The sequence below is a fragment of the Hemicordylus capensis genome, chromosome 1 (genome assembly GCF_027244095.1).
Source record: "Hemicordylus capensis ecotype Gifberg chromosome 1, rHemCap1.1.pri, whole genome shotgun sequence".
Taxonomy (NCBI): Eukaryota; Metazoa; Chordata; class Lepidosauria; order Squamata; family Cordylidae; genus Hemicordylus; species Hemicordylus capensis.
The window spans coordinates 454848888-454869154 of record NC_069657.1 but is presented as its reverse complement, the minus strand read 5'-3'; the positions used below and the strand labels follow the sequence as shown (position 1 = coordinate 454869154).

The 20267-nt window shown below is 49.6% G+C and overlaps 1 protein-coding gene across 1 annotated transcript in view; it reads left to right on the top strand.

Moving 5' to 3' along the window:
* Window positions 1–20267, top strand: part of ELP3 (elongator acetyltransferase complex subunit 3) — a 119165-nt gene that overhangs the window by 83573 nt on the left and 15325 nt on the right. The window contains exons 11-14 of the mRNA XM_053249380.1: window positions 5878–5968; window positions 7212–7277; window positions 9561–9788; window positions 18237–18318. Coding sequence (XP_053105355.1) covers window positions 5878–5968; window positions 7212–7277; window positions 9561–9788; window positions 18237–18318 — 467 coding nt within the window. The remainder of the gene's footprint in view (window positions 1–5877; window positions 5969–7211; window positions 7278–9560; window positions 9789–18236; window positions 18319–20267) is intronic.

Below are 20267 nucleotides of genomic sequence, written 5' to 3'. Positions count from 1 at the left end.
CTGGATAATAATGTATTTACTCTAAGAAGCCGGCTGAATGAATTAACTAGCTTGCTAATTATTATTGTATTGAGAGGGGGGCAGGCAATGGGCCCGATACAAGAAGGAGCAGGAGGTGTGGGAATCGAATACCGATTGGGCCCACTTGTTTGAAATCCAATATGGTGATCAGACCATCTGCCTCCCCGGAAAGCTACCAGGCTCTCTCAGCCTCCTGCCCCTTGGCCGGGGGCCCCTGGTTTATACAGGGGGGTCGGCATTGCTTGGACTGCCCCATTTCATACTGCTGCTGCTGCATGGAAGGAGTTGCATGTATGCCCCCAGGCCCCCCCCCCCGAATGAACCTCCCTGCACATATGGAGAGGATGCTAGGCTGCAGCCCCACTCAAAGCGCCTGCATCTGCCTGTCCCTCCCAGAGCACAGCCAGGGCTGTCCAGTCACTGCCTATTGCAGGGGTGGTTTGGTAGTGGTGGGCAAGCATGGCCTCAGCCGAGGGCATGTCGGACTCTCCAGTTGAGTAGCAACAGGAAGGAGCCACACGGCCAGGCCTTCCCTTGCTGCTGCCTCCGCTGCTATGTGGCTGCCTCCTGGCCCCAGTGCCCTGCATCAACTCCTGGCAGCCCAGCAGGGACCCAATGGGAGGCAGCCACTTGCCCTGTTTTCCAGAGCAGCTTTTGGACGGAGGTGTGAGGCTGCTGGCAGAAGAGAGGATCTTGGAGGCTTCTGAGCACCTGTGAAGCTCTGTGTGCAATTCTTGGAGTCCCACCCTGTCTCCAAGGGCCCAGAACAGAGGGCTCATTGCGAAATGGGGGCTGTGTTCAAGGATTTTCAGAAGCATTGCTCTATGATAGGGGTCCCCAGCCCATGCGTCTCCAGATGCTATTGGACCACAACTCCTGTCATTTCCAGCCACAATGGCCAGAGGCTGATGGGAGGTCTGGTCCATCAAGGTTGGGAGCTCCTGCTCTGTGATATAAATGGGGCTCTTATGCCAGCCGCCATGTTGGTTTCTTGTTGAAACTCATGCACACACCCACTGCAGACAGACACACATTGTTGGCTCAAGCAGTCCAGTCATGTATAAAGAAATGTGGTTCTTCGACGTGGTCTCTGTGCTTTATACGAATGGTCTTTGCGCCTGCGCAGAGACCACATCGGAGCTTCCAAGCTAGAGAACTGCTTTTTGGCGGTAGCCCCGCCCCCTCGGTATATAGGCAGCTGCGCGGGCTTCCCTCTCCAGTCTTTCTTCATCCGCGATCCAAGACATATCGTGAGCTCTTCCTTGCTAGATGCTTCACAAGTACTGCATTCTCCTTTCCTCTTTCTTCTCAATTTTAGTTCAGTACTTCCCTTCTTTAGCGTTTTTATTTCACACACACACACACACCCCAGATAACTCTCAGTTTCATTTTCCACCTCATCGCAGCCTTCGGGCCCGGCGTCCTGCAGATCCTTCGCCTCCACTTCTCTGCATTTCTCTTCTTCGGCCTATGGCAAAAACTACAAAATTTAAAGATCCTGTTGGATCAAAACCTGTTGGATCAAACCTGTTGGATCAAACCGTCCTCTCTCCCACAGACCTGTTGGATCAAACTGTCCTCTCTCCCACAGACTTCTAAACGGCTGGACTCTTTTTACAAGGTTCATGCCTCCACAGAACAGGATGATTTCTTCTTAAAACAGCATCCTTCTACGGATTCAATCGTAGTCAAATCCTCCCTTTCCAAATTCAGGGGCTATACCTCTTCCACCCCACCCGACAAGGAGGGAAAGAAATTAGATGGGTTTGGAAGACGATTATACTCAATTGCTTCTTTATTGACCAGAATCACAAACTACCAGGCATACTATGCCAAGTATCAGTCTTTTCTTTGGGACCATGTTACTCCTTTCTTAGACCACCTTCTGGATGAACAACAGGCCCCGGCCAAGGTCTTCCTTCGAGAGGCCACGCAGGTCTCTAAACAGGAGCTGCATGCAATTCACCACTCCATGGAGGGGGCCGCCAAAGTAATGGCAACTTCCGCTGCCCTCCACCTCCATGCTTGGCTTAGATCTTCGGGTCTCACGCCCGATGCCAGGTCCGGAATCGAGGATCTGCCCTTCGATGGTTCCTCCCTATTTGGAGAGAAAACGGATGATACTCTTCAGAAAGTACAGAAACTCCGTATACAGCCTGTTCCATGGGCCTTCAACATTCTTCAACCCGTCACTATAAATCTCAAAAATGGCAACGCCAATCATACTCCTCTAAACAACAGTACTATCAACCCCAGGACAAGTCCTTTCGTTCCAACAGATATCAACCTTACAGAAAGTGCTCCAACTTCACCAGATCCAAAATGCAGCTCCAGTCCAAAGGATCTCGACCCCCAGCCAAGGGACAATGATTTGCACCCTCTGCCCCGCTGGGGAACCAGGCTCTCCCCCTTCATTACCACTTGGGAGAATATCACCACGGACTCCTGGGCCTTGACCATAGTAAGGATGGGTTATGCTATAGAGTTTGCATCAACCCCTCCATACAACCCTCCGTTGGCCACTCCACCCACCCCGGCTCTCCTGCAAGAAGTCTACTCTCTACTCTCAAAATCTGCAATAGAGCTGGTTCACAATGCACAAACCCCGGGATTCCATTCCCGATATTTCACTGTTCCCAAGCTGGACGGCTCCCTTCACCCCATCCTGGATCTCCGGGAACTCAACTCTTACATCACCTACCGCAGGTTCCGTATGGCCACAATTCCTACAATCATCTCCCTTCTGCAAAAGAACCAGTGGTTCGTTTCTATCGATCTCAAGGATGCATATTACCACATCACTATCAGACCTCAGCATCGTCATTTCCTCCGTTTTCAGATAGCACACAACACCTACCAATTTCGCGCACTGCCTTTCGGACTGGCATCTGCACCCCGGGTGTTAACCAAATGCATGGCCCCGGTGGTAGCAGCCCTACAACAACAAAATATTCAAATTTTTCCGTACCACGACGATTGGCTCGTGGTGGCTCACAACCCACAATCCCTCCTCAGAGACCTTCACATGGTCATCACCCTCCTCCCCAGTCTGGGCCTGCAGGTGAACTACGACAAATCGAAGCTCACCCCCTTCAAAACCATAGAATTCCTGGGGATCCTCTTCAACTCCATGCAATCCAAGATCTTCCTTCCCCAACGCAGAACATAGGCTATCCTAGACTTGTCGGCCCACCTGCTCTGCCACCCTACCCAATCAGCTCACACGGTACAGTGCCTGCTAGAACATATGGCCTCCACCACCCATGTCCTCCCTCATGCCAGGCTACGAGCCAGACCTCTCCAGCACTGGTTTCTCTCCGTATTCTCTCCCCACAAGGACTCCCTCACCATCAAACTGACGCTTACGCCTCTGGTTCTGCACTCCCTTCTATGGTGGACGGACATGGCCAACTTCATTGTCGGCTCCCCCTTCCATCCTCCCCGTCCAGCCCTCCTACTCACCATGGATGCATCCCTGGACGGTTGGGGTGCCCATGCCAACAATCACAACATCCACGGCATCTGGACCCTGGCAGAAGTCTCCCATCATATCAATTATCTCGAACTCTTAGCGATATTCAAAGCCTTGAGGGCCTTCCTTCCCCTGATATGGGGCTCCCATGTCCTCCTTCAGATGGACAATACTACCACCAAAGCTTACCTGAACAGACAGGACAGCACCTCTTCCACACACACCCCTCCTGTTCCTGTCCATGGACCTATGGCTTTGGTGCATTCACCACGATATCATGCCCTTGGCGGTCCACATACAAGGACAAGACAATGTCACGGCAGACAAGCTAAGCAGGACTCAGACATCTCACAAATGGCAACTACATCCCCCCACGCTCCGCACCCTCTTCTGCCGTTAGTTCCTCCCAGAAATAGACCTCTGCGTCAGAGGCGAATGCACAATGCCACCAGTATTGTTCCAGGTCCGGGATCGGACCCAATTCCCTGGGAGATGCATTTGCCCTACCTTGGACAAACCACTTCGTCTACATCTTCCCTCCAATCCCTCTACTTCCTCGAGTCCTTCAGAAGATCTCCCAGGTCCTCCCGCATTGCATTCTCATTGCCCCGTGGTGGCCCTGGTGGCCCTGGTTTCCCCAACTCCTTCGTCTATCCAACCACCAGTACCACCGCCTCCCAAACATCCCTCACCTCCTCTCCATGCAGAATGGTCGCCTTCTCCATCCAGACTTACTGCGTCTCCACCTCACAGCCTGGCACATAGTCCTGCCCTCCTGGTGGACCTGCTACGAATAGTCCAGGCCTCACACAAGCCCTCCACAGTCTCCTCTTACTCCCACAAGTGGACCCGGTTTTGAAACCTATCTAAACGACAGAGAAATTCCCCTGCACTTTGTTTCTGTAGAACATATTTGTGCCTACTTGCTATCCCTCAAACAGGCCGGACTTAAGATCCCATCCTTGCAGGTCCACCTGGTGGCCATAGTGGCTAACTCTCCCACTTCCACACCCTCGTGGTTCCAGCACCCCACTGTCAAGCGTTTCCTTAAAGGTCTCACTCACCTTTATCCGGATCCTCCAGTCATGGCTCCGGCCTGGGACCTGACCTTGGTCCTCTCTTCACTGATGAATGCTCCCTTCGAACCCATGGCTACAATCTCTCTCGACCTCCTTTCCTGCAAGGTGGCCTTCCTCACAGCTATCACCTCGGCCAGACAGGTCAGTGAACTCAGAGCTCTTAGAATTGACCCCCCTTCTCTCACCTTCCACAAGGAAAAGGCCGTCCTGTGGCCAGACATTGCCTTTCTTCCGCAGGTAGTCACTTCGTTCCATCGTTCCCAACCTATCTCCTTGCCTGCATTCTTCACTCAGCCGACAACGGCAGCCGAACGCCGCCTCCACACTCTGGACGTCCGAAGGACGCTCGCCTTTTACATCGACCGCACCTCCGCCTTTCGGACCTCCAGTTCTCTCTTTGTGCTCCACTGTGGCCCTAACAAGGGCAAACAAGCCTCTGCTCAGACTATATCCAGATGGGTGGTCCGCACCATCTCCCTGGCATACCAGATCACCAAGAAACCTCCTCCATGCTCTCTTAAAGCACATTCGACGAGGGGGGTTGCGGCGTCTACTGCCTTTGACAGATCTATTCCTCTAGATGTCATCTGCCAGGCGGCTACGTGGGCATCGAAGCACTCCTTTATACACCATTACGCCCTAGATGTCCAAGCCAGAAAAGACATGGCGTTTGGCAGGGTGGTGCTACAATCCATCTTCGCCTGATCCCGCCTCCACGTGAGCATGGCACGGGTGCAGCTTGCTATGCGCCCATTCGTGTAAAGCACAGAGACCACGTCGAAGAACGACAGGTTGCTTACCTGTAACTTGGATTCTTCTAGTGGTCATCTGTGCTCTTACACGCCCACCCATCCTCCCCTCTTCTCATGTCTTTTCTGCTAGTCTCTTTCAGATTGTGGACTCAAAAGACTGGAGAGGGAAGCCCGCGCAGCCACCTATATACCGCCAAAAAAGCAGTTCTCTAGCTTGGAAGCTCCGATGTGGTCTCTGCGCAGGTGCAAAGCCCATTCGTGTAAGAGCACAGATGACCACTAGAAGAACGCAAGTTACAGGTAAGCAACCTGTCATTGCCATGGCCACTGCCCGTAAGGACACGGGTTGTCACCTGAAGGAAGGGGAAGGAATGGCCGTGCCTTGGCAAGCCAGATAGAGGGGCCTTGTGGGTTTGATGTCAGTGTCATTGAAAAACTGACAGCGATGCGTTCCTCTTGTTTCCAGCTCTGGCTTTTTGTTGTTGTTGAAGTCCTGTGAATTGTGTGATAAGGGATATTCCGTGTTTTTACCGTTTTGACTCTTTGCTTGCAGAGATATCCCAATGCCTCTCGTCAGTTCTGGGGTGGAGCATGGTAACTTGAGAGAACTTGCTCTGGCCAGGATGAAGGATCTGGGGACAGAGGTACATGGAACTAAAATTACTTTCCTCCTTTTGAAAAGCCTGTTTAAGCTCCCCATCCCAAAGAGGAACATGTGCAGCTGCCTTCCACGGAGTCGGGGCATCAGTCCACCTAGCTTGGTATTGCCTGCTCTGATTGATTGATTGATTGCCTGCCTGCCTGCTCTGGCTGTCTGTGGCACTCCCAGGTTTCAGACAGGACAGGAGTCATTCCCAGCGTCACCTGGAGATGCTGCGAAGGGTTACATAAGAACACCAGAACAGCCCTGCTGGATCAGCCCAAGGAAGCATATCTAGTCCGGCGTCCTATTTCACACAGTGGCCCACCAGGTGGCACTGGGAAGCCCACAGGCAGGGGGTGAGGGCATGCCCTCTCTCCTGCTGTTCCTCCCCTGCCACTGGTATTGGGAGGCATCGTGCCTCTGAGGGCTGGAGGTGGCCCACAGGCACTAGACTAGTAGCCATTGATAAACCTGTTCTCCATGAGTGTGTCTAAGCCCCTTTTAAAGCCGTCTAAGCTGGTGGCCATCACCACATCCCATGGCAAAAAATTCCCTAGGTTAATTATGTGCTGTGTGAAAGAAGAACATACCTTCTTATGTTCTTATGTTTTCCTACTGGACACACCTTGGACAATAATCAAGCAACTGCCTTATGTTTTTCCTTGGGTCCCACCAGTCCCGTAGCTTATTCACCTTAAGTTTTCTGCAAGAGATCTCGACTGATTCCATCCTGCATTCTAGTTTACTCATGTAGAATTTCTGCAGTCAGTTTTCTCCCCTAAACCCTCTTCCCACATTTGGAAACTATCTGCTCCGACCGTTTCTTTGCAGAACATTAGATTAGCTCTCCCGCTTCCTGCGCTCTCTCTTTCTGGCTGTGTTCTGTGTTGGAGTTAGCATCTCATTCTCACTGAAGCATTCCTCTGAGCCTTTTGTAAATCAAATGGTATGTTTTCTCCGGAGACAGAAGCTGTTCAGTCTAACCAGTTCCTATCAGTAGGTCTTTTGTCTTTTAAACACAAACGCCATGGTCCTTTTCTTATTTCCAGAAGTGTATTAGGGATGGATCGGTAAGCATTTTTATTTGGAAGGCTCCCCATTTGAAGTCAATCAGCTTAAGTCTATTCCAACTCAATTTTGAACTCTGGGGGAGGTGTGGGGGAGGGGAGGGGAGGGGTGCAGCGCCCCTGAGTCTGCCTGTGTGACTGTTATGTCTGTCTCTCCCCCTCCTCTTCCCCACCTAGTGCCGTGATGTGAGGACTAGAGAAGTTGGAATACAAGAAATTCATCACAAAGTGAGACCCTATCAGGTGGGGCTTGTTGCTTGCAGTGTGTGTGTTGGGATTGGGTGTGTTTGTTTGTCTGTTTGTTTAAAGTCACCTTCTTTGAAGATAGAGATGGAGAGATGTAGCTGGCTGCTGACTGGGCCAAAAGGAAGCTGAAATCTGGATCAAGCTAACTCCAAGCCCTTGCCCTGGAAATCCACATTCTGCATCCTGACTATACTGTGTAAATCAAAGAAGTTTGCCTCTAGGTCTGGCTCCTTTCTCTGCCCCATGCCTAAGAGGAAGAGGCTGGATTCCAGGACACCAAGTAAAAAGGCCTTTGGCCTCAGGAAGTTTTGCTCAGCTCTGGCTTCTGAGATTTTCTCAGGCTTCCTTTTCTTTAAATCAAAAACGAGAGATTCCCGGGCTGCTGATACATGTGCCCTATACCAAATTCCTATACCAAATTGTGTGATGCCACCCCAGATACAGGGAGCAGCACAGATCTCTGCTGGCCACACCCTAGATTTGGAAGTGTCATCAAAGACTGGATCTTGCCCAAACAGCTTTGGGTAGAATCCAGACTAGTTCATCATGACTAAGCACCATTGAAATCAATGCGTCAAGGTAGTCACAAATAATTTAAGTTCCATTAATTTTAATGGAACTGGTCATGACTTGACTAGTCTGAATGTTGCCCTCTGAGATCTCAAGCATAACTTGGAATTTCTAGATGAAAGGAATTCAGCCCCCAAGATGGCAAAGGGATGTGAGTTGAGCATTCCCCTGGAAATTTCCCTGGGTCTCTCCATGCATTGAGCACCTAAGAAGATTTCCTGAACATTAAACCTCTATTTCTAACTGTTGCTCTTTCTACAATTTGCTATTCCTGTTTTTTGGTTGGCCTTTAAAAATCATGAACATGTTAATTATAAGCAAATACACCCATTTTCTTTTTCTAGCGAAGGATTCCCAGTTCCTCTCATTTTATTATTTATTTTTATTATTTATTATTTTTGCTCAAACCTTCGTCTCTTTATTCTCTAGTCCATTCGTCCTTCAATATCACCTTGATGTAGGGGTTCTCAAACTTGGGTTGCCAGTTGTTGTTGGACTTCAACTCCCATAAACTGCGGGCTATGAGTCTAACAATATCTGGGGACCCAAGTTTGGGAACCCATGCAAATATGAATGATCTTCAGATCTCCTGTTTTCTACTGGATCTTCCCCCTTCCTCTCTTGCTCCAATCTCTGCTGCTTTCTCTGCTATTTCATTGGATTAATGTCCAACACTGATAGCACTGTACTTTGGCTTCTTCTCCTATATTTTACCCCTTTTCAAGATTACTGTCTCTTGTTCTTGCTAGTGCAGTTATTTGTTCTCCTCCTCAAGCCTGGAATAATGTTTTTCTTTCTTTTTCTCCCTATAATCCAGGCTCCTGCCACATCTTGTGTTTTTTCACCTGAAGAATATATCTAGAATTAGCTCTTTGCCTTCAACAGACTCCGTCAGAACTTTAGCTCACTCTGTTAGTTTTCCCCACACTGATTGTGACCTTCTTGTTGGTCTCCTTGCTTCCACTCTTAATTAAGTCTCTCCCTTCTCTCTTAAATGCTGCTGCTTCTTTGGTATTCTCTGCTCATCGTTTCAGCCGTATTCCTTCTTTGAGCCATTCTCTGTGCTGACTTTCTCGTCTTCACTTTAAGCGTCTTGCAGTTACTCTCGAATGTTCATGGTCTTGCTCCTCCTTTTCTCCCTCCCTCCCCCTCCTCTTTTCTCTGTATGTTCCTCAGACCCTTTGGTCTACAGCAGGAGTGTCAAACTACAGCCCTCCCGCTGCTGTTGTCTTACAACTCCCATCAGTCACAGGAGCCAGGGATGATGTGAGTTGTAGTCCAGCAACAGCTGACGGGCCACAGTTTGACACCCCTGCTCTACAGGTTCCACTCTTCTTGGTCAGCCTAAGGTTATCCCCTCTCTGTCCCCCACCTGTGTTCCTTTTCCCTGGGTTGTCCTTCCACCTGACATCAACAAATACATCCTTACTGAAGTTCAACACCAGTTTTGGCTTGTGTGAAAATACAATAATCTCACCTTCAGCTCTTATCTGATTCTGCAAAAAAACCATCAATGGTAAGATGGGCTTTGTGAAACCATTTCACACTCTTTCTCTCCTCTTTGCCCCACCCCCATACAAACAACCATCTCCGTGAAATTGGTTTTGGTCTCTTCGGATGTTGTGCAACTCTAATTATTATTGTTTTTGTTTATCTCTGCTGCTGCCTGATAAATTTCGTCAGCCTCTTGGCCTTTTTCTCTTGGAACAGGTTGAGCTGATTCGGAGAGACTATGTGGCCAATGGCGGCTGGGAGACCTTTCTCTCCTACGAGGATCCTGAGCAAGATATCCTGATTGGCCTGCTGCGCTTGCGGAAGTCTTCGGAGGAGACGTTCAGGCCAGAGCTGAAGGGAGGCGTCTCCATTGTCAGAGAGCTCCACGTCTATGGCAGTGTGGTTCCCGTGAGCAGCCGAGATCCCTCCAAATTCCAGCACCAGGTATCCAAAGCCATTGAATCCCAGTCTCAAAAGAAAGGAGTGTGGTGTAGTGGTTAGAGTGCTGGACTAGGACCGGGGAGACCCGAGTTCAAATCCCCATTCAAGCCATGATACTAGCTGGGTGACTCTGGGCCAGTCACTTCTCTCTCAGCCTAACCTACTTCACAGAGTTGTTGTGAGGAGAAACGTAGGTATGTAGTACACCGCTCTGGGCTCCTTGGAGGAAGAGCAGAATATAAAATGTAAAATATATATACACACACACACACACGGGATGCTGGCAACAGCCACTGGAAGGGATGCTGTGTTGGGAAGAACAGGGAGGTTGCTCTCCCCATGCTAAACATAAGAGAAAGGTGCCTCTTGGCCCAACTAGATAATTTTGGGGAGCGTACAGTGTATCTCCGGTGCAACCAGCACCAGCACAAGGCACCTTCCCCACCCTCTTCTCCCCACTGAAGCTCCCTGAGGGCCCCCCCCCAACAAAAGCCAGCAACTGCACAGAATGCATTATGGAGGGCTATAGGGGGAATATCCAGAAACGGTGAGTGAAGCGATGCCTCCGCGAATGGTTCCCCTTGTGATGTCCATGTTTTCCTTCCCCAGCCGCCCACATCACACCCCATATGGTGTTGCAAAAGGTCTCCATCCCTCAGCAATGACTTTTCAGGAGTCTTAGGGAGCTCCAGTAGAAGTCGGGGAGGGAACTTGTGCTGGCCCCCATGGTGCTGGTGATACCCTTGGGTGCTACCTGGTATGTGCATACGCCTTTTATATCATAAATTTGTATCCTGCCTCTCCAGAATGGTTTGTGGTGGCCTAGAAGACCAATACAAAATAATAAGCATACCTTAGATAGACAATCAATCAATGTTTATTTTGATCAAAGATCAAATACAGAGTTTAAAACAATAAATACATAAAAATATTACATCTGACTGGATCATGACTGTGCCAATTGATGTCGTATTTTCACTCCTGCGACACAAAATGTAGCTACCATGCAGGTTATGGTTTGATTTGTGTCCGAGAGCAATTGCTTGGTTTAGAACCCCTCCAGTCTGTCTGGGGGCACCTCTGCAATAGAGGGGAAATATATCTTGTGCAGGAGTCCTTGTCAAAGGGGCAGTATAACAGGACACATTGGATCGTTTCTATCTCCTCTGCCCCACATGGGCAGGTTCTCTCAGCCAATGGCACTTTTGAATATCTACCATGCAGGAGTGCAGTCGGAGGGGAGAACATTATGTCTTGCCCTGAAGAATTCCTTTCGCAGCCCGGAGAAGGAAAGCATTGTTAAATAACTCACAGCTTCCCATACAAAATGTACTGCCCAGTCCCTCATGTACCGGGGGCAATAGATAATAATTTTAAAACCCATCCAATAGGAGTAGATAAAATTTAGTCCCAGTAAAAATCCCGTTGACTTAAAAGAGCAGCTCAAGATAGTTGCAATAAAGTCATGGTGTGTATGGAGTGAAAGGTGTGTGGGTGAATGACAGTGTTTCCTTGTGATGCCAAAGGGTCATAAGCCTGGGTGCCAGGCAGAGTGCAGACCTAAAGAGGGGGCACCCCACAAGTGCTTCTCCACCAAGCTGGGGCTCCCCCCGCCCCTCCCCCTCCGCTTGGACAATGGCACGGTGGAAAGTACCTTTTCACTGGTGGCTCACTGAAACGGGAAGAAAGCTGGAATTGTCCCCTTTGCTAAGCACAGCTTATTACATATTATTTATTTATTTATGACATTTTTATACTGCCCGATCAAAAGGCTGTGGGTGGTGCACAGCAGTCAAAACAAAAACCCCACAAACAGTCATTTAAAATGATCGATACAAAAACAAATTTAAAAGCAGTTTAAAATCATTTTTTTAAAAAACAATTAAGAGCATTGAAAAGCACTATAAAAACCCTGGAAGGCCAGACCAAACAAATAGGTTTTTAAGGGCTCTCTTGAAGGCCAACAAGAATTCCGAACTGCGGATTTCTGCCGAGAGTGCGTTCCACATCCCAGGAGCAGCTACAGAGAAGGCCTCGCTCCGAGTCACCACTAGACTTACCGGTGATAACTGCAGACGGACGTCCAGCTCACCTTGGCTTGCATTTGGATGGGTGACTCCTGTATATGTGAGCCCTGCAAAATATCCCCTTTAGGGGATGGGGGCCGTAGCTCAATGGAAGAGAATCTGCTTTGCATCCAGCAGGTCCCAGGTTCAACCCCTGGCAGCATCTCCAGGTAGGGCAGAGAGAGGAGACTCCTGCCTGAGCTGGATGGACCAAGGGTCTGACTCAGTAGAAGGCAGATTTCTCTGGCCCTCTTATGGAAATCACTCCCCAGAGAAAGAGAGAGAGAGTGCCAACATGGTTATTGGTCAAAACAGTTTTATTTGCTGAAACACTTCTTTCCAGCTGTTGGTCTGTCTGTTTTATTTCCTGTTTGCTTATCTGGAAGTTGTGTGTTTGTTTCCTAGTTGGGGTTTTGGATTGTAAGTGAGATTGCTTTAAACCTATGTGAGCGGCCTGGAAGGCACGTTGAGCGGAAGGTTTTGTAGAAATGAAATGCATTGGGATTGAAAGAAGACCCTTCTATATATTGGGCTTCTGCTCTCCATTTTGGGTTGTCTTGGGTTAGAGAAGGGGTTGTGAGTTTTGTTCCTTAAAGGCAAATACAGGTTGGCCTCGTTCTCACTGAGGTGGGCAGCCTGTGTCACGGCCCCAGGTCTGGGAGGACATGGACAGTCCAAGGGATGAGTCCGGGTGGGAAATTTCATCTGCATCCAATCCACCACCACACACACACCCTTCCACCATGACCAGAGGAAATGCCCTTGCCTCCCTCCTCAGACTCAGAAGACCCATCTGGCAACCAGATGGGCCTTGTGCCTGACTAGGTGCCTGATCCAGCAGGGCTGTTCTTATAGACAAATGAATGGAGGACAGGTCTATCAATGGCTGTTTATCTGGTGGCTGTGGTCCATCTCCAGCCTCAGAGGCAAGATCCCTCTGAGACCTAGTTTCAGCAGGAGCCACAGCAGCAGGAGAGAGGGCATTGCATATCCCTCCTGCCTGTGGGCTCCCCAGAGGCATCTGGTGGGCCACTGTGTGAAACAGGATGCTGGACTAGATGGGCCTCCCTGGGCCTGATCCAGCAAGGCTGTTCTCATGTTCTTAACCAGACTGCCTGGCCGCAGGCTCCCCAGGGCCTCTAGAATATTGTGTTGTCCCTTAAAGCTCCAGCAACTCCGATAGGTGGGGCAAGGATGAGACAGAGACAGCAACTGGAGAGCAGAACCCTTTGGAGGCTCAGCTGGGACCAGCTCTCTGCTGAAGCAACATCCTCCCGTCCCAGGTAGATGCCCTGCACAGAGCCCTCAGAGCTCTCCAAGGCCTGATCCTGTCCTGGCAGCTGGTCTTGCTCCCCTTAGCAGCTAAACCGCCCCCCAGGGCAGGACACAACCGGCCCCCTTCCCCTGCTGACCTGGAACCCAGTGAACAACTGCCTTGAACAGGATCATTGGGGGCTGTCACACTTCCAGCTGCAGAGGGGGTCCCCATATGAGAGAAACTCCCTGCATGTGGAGAACCCACAAGGCGGAGGGGAGAAGGTTCTAGCGGACTCTTCTTCCTGGTATGCTAGTTTCCTGCTAACTGAGCCAAGAGGCACTTCTAAAAGTAGTGGACCACTTATATCGAGCAGGGGGAGAGCAACTGGCCCTATCCATCCCCAGCACAGCATCCCTCCAGTGACTATTGCTGATGTCTACCTTATATTTCTTTTTTGATTGTGAGTCCTGTAGGGATGGATCTACCTATCTATTTTTCTATGTAAACCACTTTGAGAACTTTTGTTGAAAAGCAGTATATAGATAATAGTAGAACTCTGCCACCACCACCACCCCTGCAGTCTGAAGTGGTACAGCCCATACACAATTTGGCCATCTCAGGGAGGACTAGACCATATTGTGGCGGGAGCAGCTTTGATCAAACGCACGGATCCTGATCCTGCACCCTAGCTTGCATCTGATGAAGTAAGCTGTTGCCACAGTCAGTGTGCTGTTCTCTGAAACATGGCCGTGTTTTTGAAGGGTTCAAAGCACACCGCACATTTGCTGAGTTTTGGGAGTGAGCTGTGCACCTTCCTCCTATTTAGGGTTGCCAACATTTCATTGCCTGAATGCGGGACACAAGTGGGCGGGGGGGTGGCTGGCTGCGGGGCTAGGAGGTGTATGCAGTGGTAATCAAGAGCCTGAGTATCATTGACGTCTATGTAACTGAACTGTATGCTATTGAATAAATGAGGGACAAATGTTGTCCCTAGAGGGACCAACATTTCATCCCTGAAATGAGGGACATCATGCATCATGAGGAACAGTTGGCAACCCTACTCGCATTGCTGCTTTTTATATAAATTAAATGCCGGTAAATGAATATAAGAAGCCTACGGCCCGTAGTTAGTTGGCACCATTTGTACATGACCCTCTTTTGGCAGTTGGGGGGGCTTGTGTGGGAATGGAGAAATGAGCAGCAGGTCCCTTCATCCCTGAATCCTCCAGGGCTGACCTTTGGCGGTTAACTCACTGCTGTTTAGAACGTAAAATTAAGCTTCCTGCGTGGACTGGAGGTGCATCAGAATGCGGCTTCTGTTTCACAGTCGTGGCCCCGGGCAGAAGGCAGCAATGGCAAATGAGAAAGGGGTGGGTGGGGTGAGGGAAGCTGAAAATGAATTCTTACCTCCTGAAAGTGGAATTTCAAAAGCCGGGAGAGGAGAAGTGGTTGACGCACACAGAAGGCAAAAGGGGGAGAAAAATCAATTGAACAGAGCCCAGCACTAACCAATTGAAATAGATGGGGAACGGAGGCTTGGGCACATGACGCACACATGCAGGATGAAGGAATGTTCCCTGGGACAGCCGACAGCAGCACCCCAGAAACAAATATGTTTCATTTATTTCTAAAAGCTTTTGTATCCCACACCTTCCTTCCCAGGTGGGACTGTTAGGGCAGCCAACGGCCAATAGGAGCCTCATGTCAACATCTGCATAACACTAAAAGCAGCCAGACCTGACCTGTAGCAGGTCAGATCAGAGGACATTGCCATAAAATGTGCATCTAGGCAAAACTGTCTTCAACTGATGCCTGAATGCATCCAGAGAGGCATCAGGAGGATTTCACGGGGCAAAGAATACCACACCTTGGGTGTCAGTGACAAGAAGGCCCTGTCATACATTCCCAGTTGCACTTCACTCAGCGGAAGCATATGGAACAAGGTCTTCCACAAAGACCATAGTGTGCAGGCAGCTTCATGTAGGAGAAAATGATCTTTCAGATATTCAGGATAGGGGTGTGCGTGGAACCAAAAAAAGGTGGCCAGATCAAGTTTGAAACGGACTGGTCCCAGTCCAATACAGACCAGTTTGACCCGGTTCAAGGGCTATGCTTGTAAAGGGGAATCTAGTGAGGATACCCATCCACGTAAATGTTAAGTTGGGGTTTTTCGTCCCAATGTGCATCACTTTACACTTGCAAACATTGAACCGCATTTGCCACTTTGTCGCCCACCCCCCAGTCTGGAGAGTTCCTTTTGGAGCTGCTCACAACCCGTTTTGGATTTCACTACCTGGAAGAGTTTTCATCTGTCATCTGCAAATTTGGCTACCTCTCTGCTTACCCATACTTCTAAATCATTTATGAATAAATTAAAAAGCACCGGTCCCAGTACAGATCCCTGGGGGACCCCACTTCTTACTCCCCTCCATTGTGAAAACTCTCCATTTATACCTACCCTCTGTTTCCTCTCCTTCAACCAGTTAGCAATTTACACATGTACTTGTCCCCTTATCCCATGACTGCTAAGTTTTCTCAAGAGTCTTTGATGAGGAACTTTGTCAAAAAAAAAATTAAGTCCAAGTATACTATGTCAATTGGGTCACCTTTATCCACACACTTGTTGACACTCTCAAAGAACTCCAAAAGGTTGGTGAGACAAGATTTACTTTTACAAAAACCATGCTGGTTCTCCCCCAGCAGGGCCTGTTCTCCTTTGAGCTTAACGAGTTTATCCTTGAGAATGCTTTCCATCAATTTGCCAGGAACGGACATTAAGCTAACCTGTAATTTCCCGGATCGCCCCGGATCCCTTTTTGAAAATCAGTGTTACATTTGCTACTTTCCAGTCCTCTGGTACAGAGTCTGATCGTAGGGATAAGTTATATATTTTTGCAAGGACAATTTCACATTTGAGTTCTTCAAGGACTCTTGGATGGATGTCATCTAGTCCTGGGGATTTACTAGTTTTTAATTTTTCCAGACAGTTTAGAACATCATCTCTTGTCACTTCTATCTGACTCAGCTCTCTAGCCTCCACCCCTGAAAAAAGAAAGGAAACGGGGTCCACGGAATTGAAAAGCAAGAACAATGGCAAGAAACCCATGGACAAAAGAAATAATGAAGGCAATAAAGAATGATATATACGTGTAACATACATGTGAATATGGATAAGGCCATATGAGTACTCAAATCCAGAGGTGTATTTTCAGGCTTTAACATGCCTTGATAAATCCGTCTGCACAGCCATGGGTTTTTCACTCTCGTCTTTATTTATGGAAAATTGCCTCTGATGAAGCCTTTCGGCGAAACAGCTATTATCCCGGGCCGGCTGTCTTGGCTATTCTCCTGGCATTACTCGGCTCCTATCATCCGCTGTTATCAGCCACCTCAGCACATGTCGTCTGTTCCATTTGAAAGTATGTATCATCAGCTGAACTTCGGGCATTTATGACATTTTCCTGAGCACATTGGTCCCTTCCTCTGGATTTGAGTACTCACCATTTGTTTTGTATGTGCTTTTTACATTTCCACATTTGAAGACATTTTGGACTCCATTTGGACATCTGCACATATGGTTTTGCGTATTTTGTTACTGCATTTTGTAATTTCCTATGGCCTTATGTTTATCCATGTTCACATGTATGTTACCGATGTGGCTGTCTGCTATAATGTGTGTTGATAGCTGGTTTTTCATTTTTTCATAATGCACGTATATGTCATTCTTTATTGCCTTCATTATTTCTTTTGTCCACGGGTTTCTTGCCATTGTTCTTGCTTTTCCATCCCTGAAAAGCCTAGTTCAGGCAATTGGGCCACTGCTGGCCCGCACTGCTGGGGTGGAGCACTGGTGGGACTTCGAGGAGCCCCCAGTGACAGAGCTGGTAAGGGGCTCTCTCGCCACCACCGCCCCCGGCTGCCCTTAGAAGACTTTTAAAGGATACTCCCGCTTTGCTTGTAAAAGGGAATCTTCACTGGATTCCCCTTGACAAGCATAGCCCTTGAACTGGGTCGAACCGGTTTGTATCGGACCAGGCCCGGTCTGGTTCAAACTTGACCTGGCTGCCTGGTTTTGAGGCCAGTTTGAATTCAAATCGGTTAAATCAGTTCTGCACACCCCTAATCCAGGTCCCAATCCATCTAGAGCTTTAGGGATAAGAACCGCGCTTTGAATTGGTTCCAGAAGCATTGGTTCCAGAAGCATGTAATGCTGTGATCACATGATCAAATAAATGGTTCCCCGTCAGCAATTTGGCTGTTGCACTTTTCACTGAGTCAGGCTACCTTCTCCGGAGCATTCCCAGCTCAGTTGGAGCTTGCAATGAAAGCCAGAGGAAGCAGACGCTGGGTCTCTTTCCCCATTCATGGCCTTGGCTGGGGACCCCGCAGTGCAGGGCCCCTGGGCCCCTGCATGGCTTAACTCCCAGCTGCTAGGGGAGGAAAAACTAGAGTTGCCACCCAAAACATCGCCCCCCCCCGGGTCACACGAAAGAGACTGTTTGCCATGTGGCTGTTGTGTTCAGGATGTCCTTGTCTCTCCAGCAGTTCAGCCAGCAAATATGTAGTTCTGCATTCTGTGTACCAGTGTGTCATTTTGCTGAGAGAGAGAGAGACAGACAGACAGACTCTTTCCTGGGCAGTGCTGCCCCCTCTGACACATTTTCTCTTCCATTTGGGATGCTGCCATCAACTGTGGTGATAAACCTCACGGAAATCGTTAAAGCAAAATCATGTCTGAACAGGCAGTGTGAACACTGGTGATTGCAATCACGTTGCCTTTTAGGAGACTTTCTGATGCTGTGTGTATAAAAAGCCTCTGGTAAAGTAGTTACTGACCCCCTTACCATAAGTATGCTTAAGGGGGAAAGTGCTTGTCCATGGCCTTTGGGTGCAATTCCATTTGTGATTCAAATTGGATGGGGGCACCTCCAAGTAGAGCCATTACTAGTCAGGAAGGAGAAGATGTTTCAGTGTTTTATACACTTGCTTTTTTTGTAGCACTCAAGCTGTTACTCTGCACCTACAGCTTTAAAAAGCTTCTACTTACTAATCCATAAATTACACATTCTGCATCTCTTGAATACGTTTCCACTTTCCTTTCTTTTGTTCTCCTCCTTTCTTCCCCAGGGATTTGGGATGCTGTTGATGGAGGAGGCAGAAAGAATAGCCAAGGAGGAGCACGGGGCGTGGAAGATGGCTGTCATTTCAGGTAATGCTGGCAAAGTTGCCTTCCAGTTGAATTTCCAAATCAGCACATCTGCAGGGGGCTTGCCTTCTTCACTGGGGGAAGAGAAGGAGAAAGGAGTGGACGAGCGAATGCTCGAGAAATGCCAAAGCCAGAAAGCGGCGGGAGCCTGTCAAGCTGGAGAGGGACCATTGCTCAGGGCATGCAGAAGATCACTTGGGTTCAGCAGCAGAGATGGGAAATGCCGCCTTTGCCTAAGACAGAGAAGAGCAGTTACAGCAGACCATACTGAGCCAGACGGACCAGTGGTCTGACTCGCTCAAAGACCCCTTCATAGGTTCTCGCAGAGAGCTTCCTGCCATTGAGCATAGTAAGCCGGCACAGCCAGGTACAGAGAGCCTGCAAAAAGGTTCAGCGGCACTACAGAGAGTTGGCAGCTGTCAGCTCTTCCAAGTTTTAAAAAACAACCACAAAAACACCCTGTGGACTCTGTCCTCTGGATGTTGTCAAGGGAGCTAGGGGCAGGATTTGTTTGTTTTATTATTTATCATATATTTCTATATGGCCTGAGATGTACCTCTCTAGGCGGTGTACAAGGTCCAGTTTAGATGCTAAGGTGCCCTCAGCCGAGGCTTGGAAGCGCTTCTCCTCCATTCGGAGCAGCTCGTCACTCACCCCCAGGTCTGATCTCCTCTCCCAGGTGCTCACTCAGTGGGTCGCTGCAGCCAGCCCTGGCTACTTTGTGCAGCCACATGCACGCTTCTGCTGCGAGCTGGTATTCCTGCACACTTAAAACCTTGCAGTGGCCTCTGTCCCGGAAGAAATACCCAGGAGAGATTTAGACTCATCCAGAGCCCTGTCCGGGAATGAGAAAAAGCAGGTTTGCAGCAGGTGCGGCAGCAATTGGCACCTTGAAGGACAAGTTGATCGGTGCTTCCCTCTGCTCTCGCTGCACCTGAGCGCTGCTTGGAGCAGCAGCATGCCACCCAGCACCCCCTGCGGCGGGAATCGCCTTTGCCCCTCCCCTGGCCTCTGCAGAGCCGCTCCCACACCAGCAGCCAGGTGAGCGGTGGAGGTGATCCCCGCTGCAGGGGATGCTGGGCAGTGCACTGCTGCTCCGAGCAGTGTTCCGGTGCAGCCAGAGTGGAGACAAGCACCTCTTCATTTACCCTTGAAGGTGCCTCTCGCCGCCCAGCCCCATGGCACCCACACCGGCCACTCCTGGATGCAGCTTCCCCAAGAGCATGCTCTGAGGAGGGGAGAGCTGGTCTTGTGGTAGCAAGCATGACTTGCCCCCTTAGCTAAGCAGGGTCCACCCTGGTTGCATATGAATGGGAGACTAGAAGTGTGAGCCCTGGAAGAGATTCCCCTTCTTAGGGGATGGAGCCACTCAGGGAAGAGCAGAAGGTTCCAAGATAGGGCTTAGAGAGACCCCTGCCTGTAACTGTGGGGGAGCCGCTGCCAGTCTGGGTAGACAATACTGAGCTAGATGGACCAAGGGTCTAACTCAGTATAAGGCAGCTGCCTATGTTCCGATGAAGTTTGACCTCCCCTGTCCACAGTTGCGGAGACCAGCACTGTCCTCGTGGACAGAGTCTTCCCGTGATCAGAATACCAGCGTTCCAGTCACAGGATGATGGCGCTGTTGTAGCCCAACAACATCTGGAGTCTCACCTTGGAGAACTGCTGCCTTAGCCTTTCCGCGGAGGGCAGAGACTGAAACCCCGCTCTGGCTTCACATGCCATCTCATGCAGCGGAGTGCTCATCTTGGGGGGGGGGGGGCACCCTTTGCATTGCCGTCACAGCAGTGCAGACAGGACGGTTTGGTTGCAGAACACCACAGCTACTCTGAAGCTCCCCCCAAAGGCAGAGTGCCGCCATCTCAGGCCTCTGTGCAAGTTTGAATTCCCCAAGCGGCGTCCAGTTATTGGTGAGATGTGTCGATCCTTTCCTCCCCACCCCCTCCCTGCCA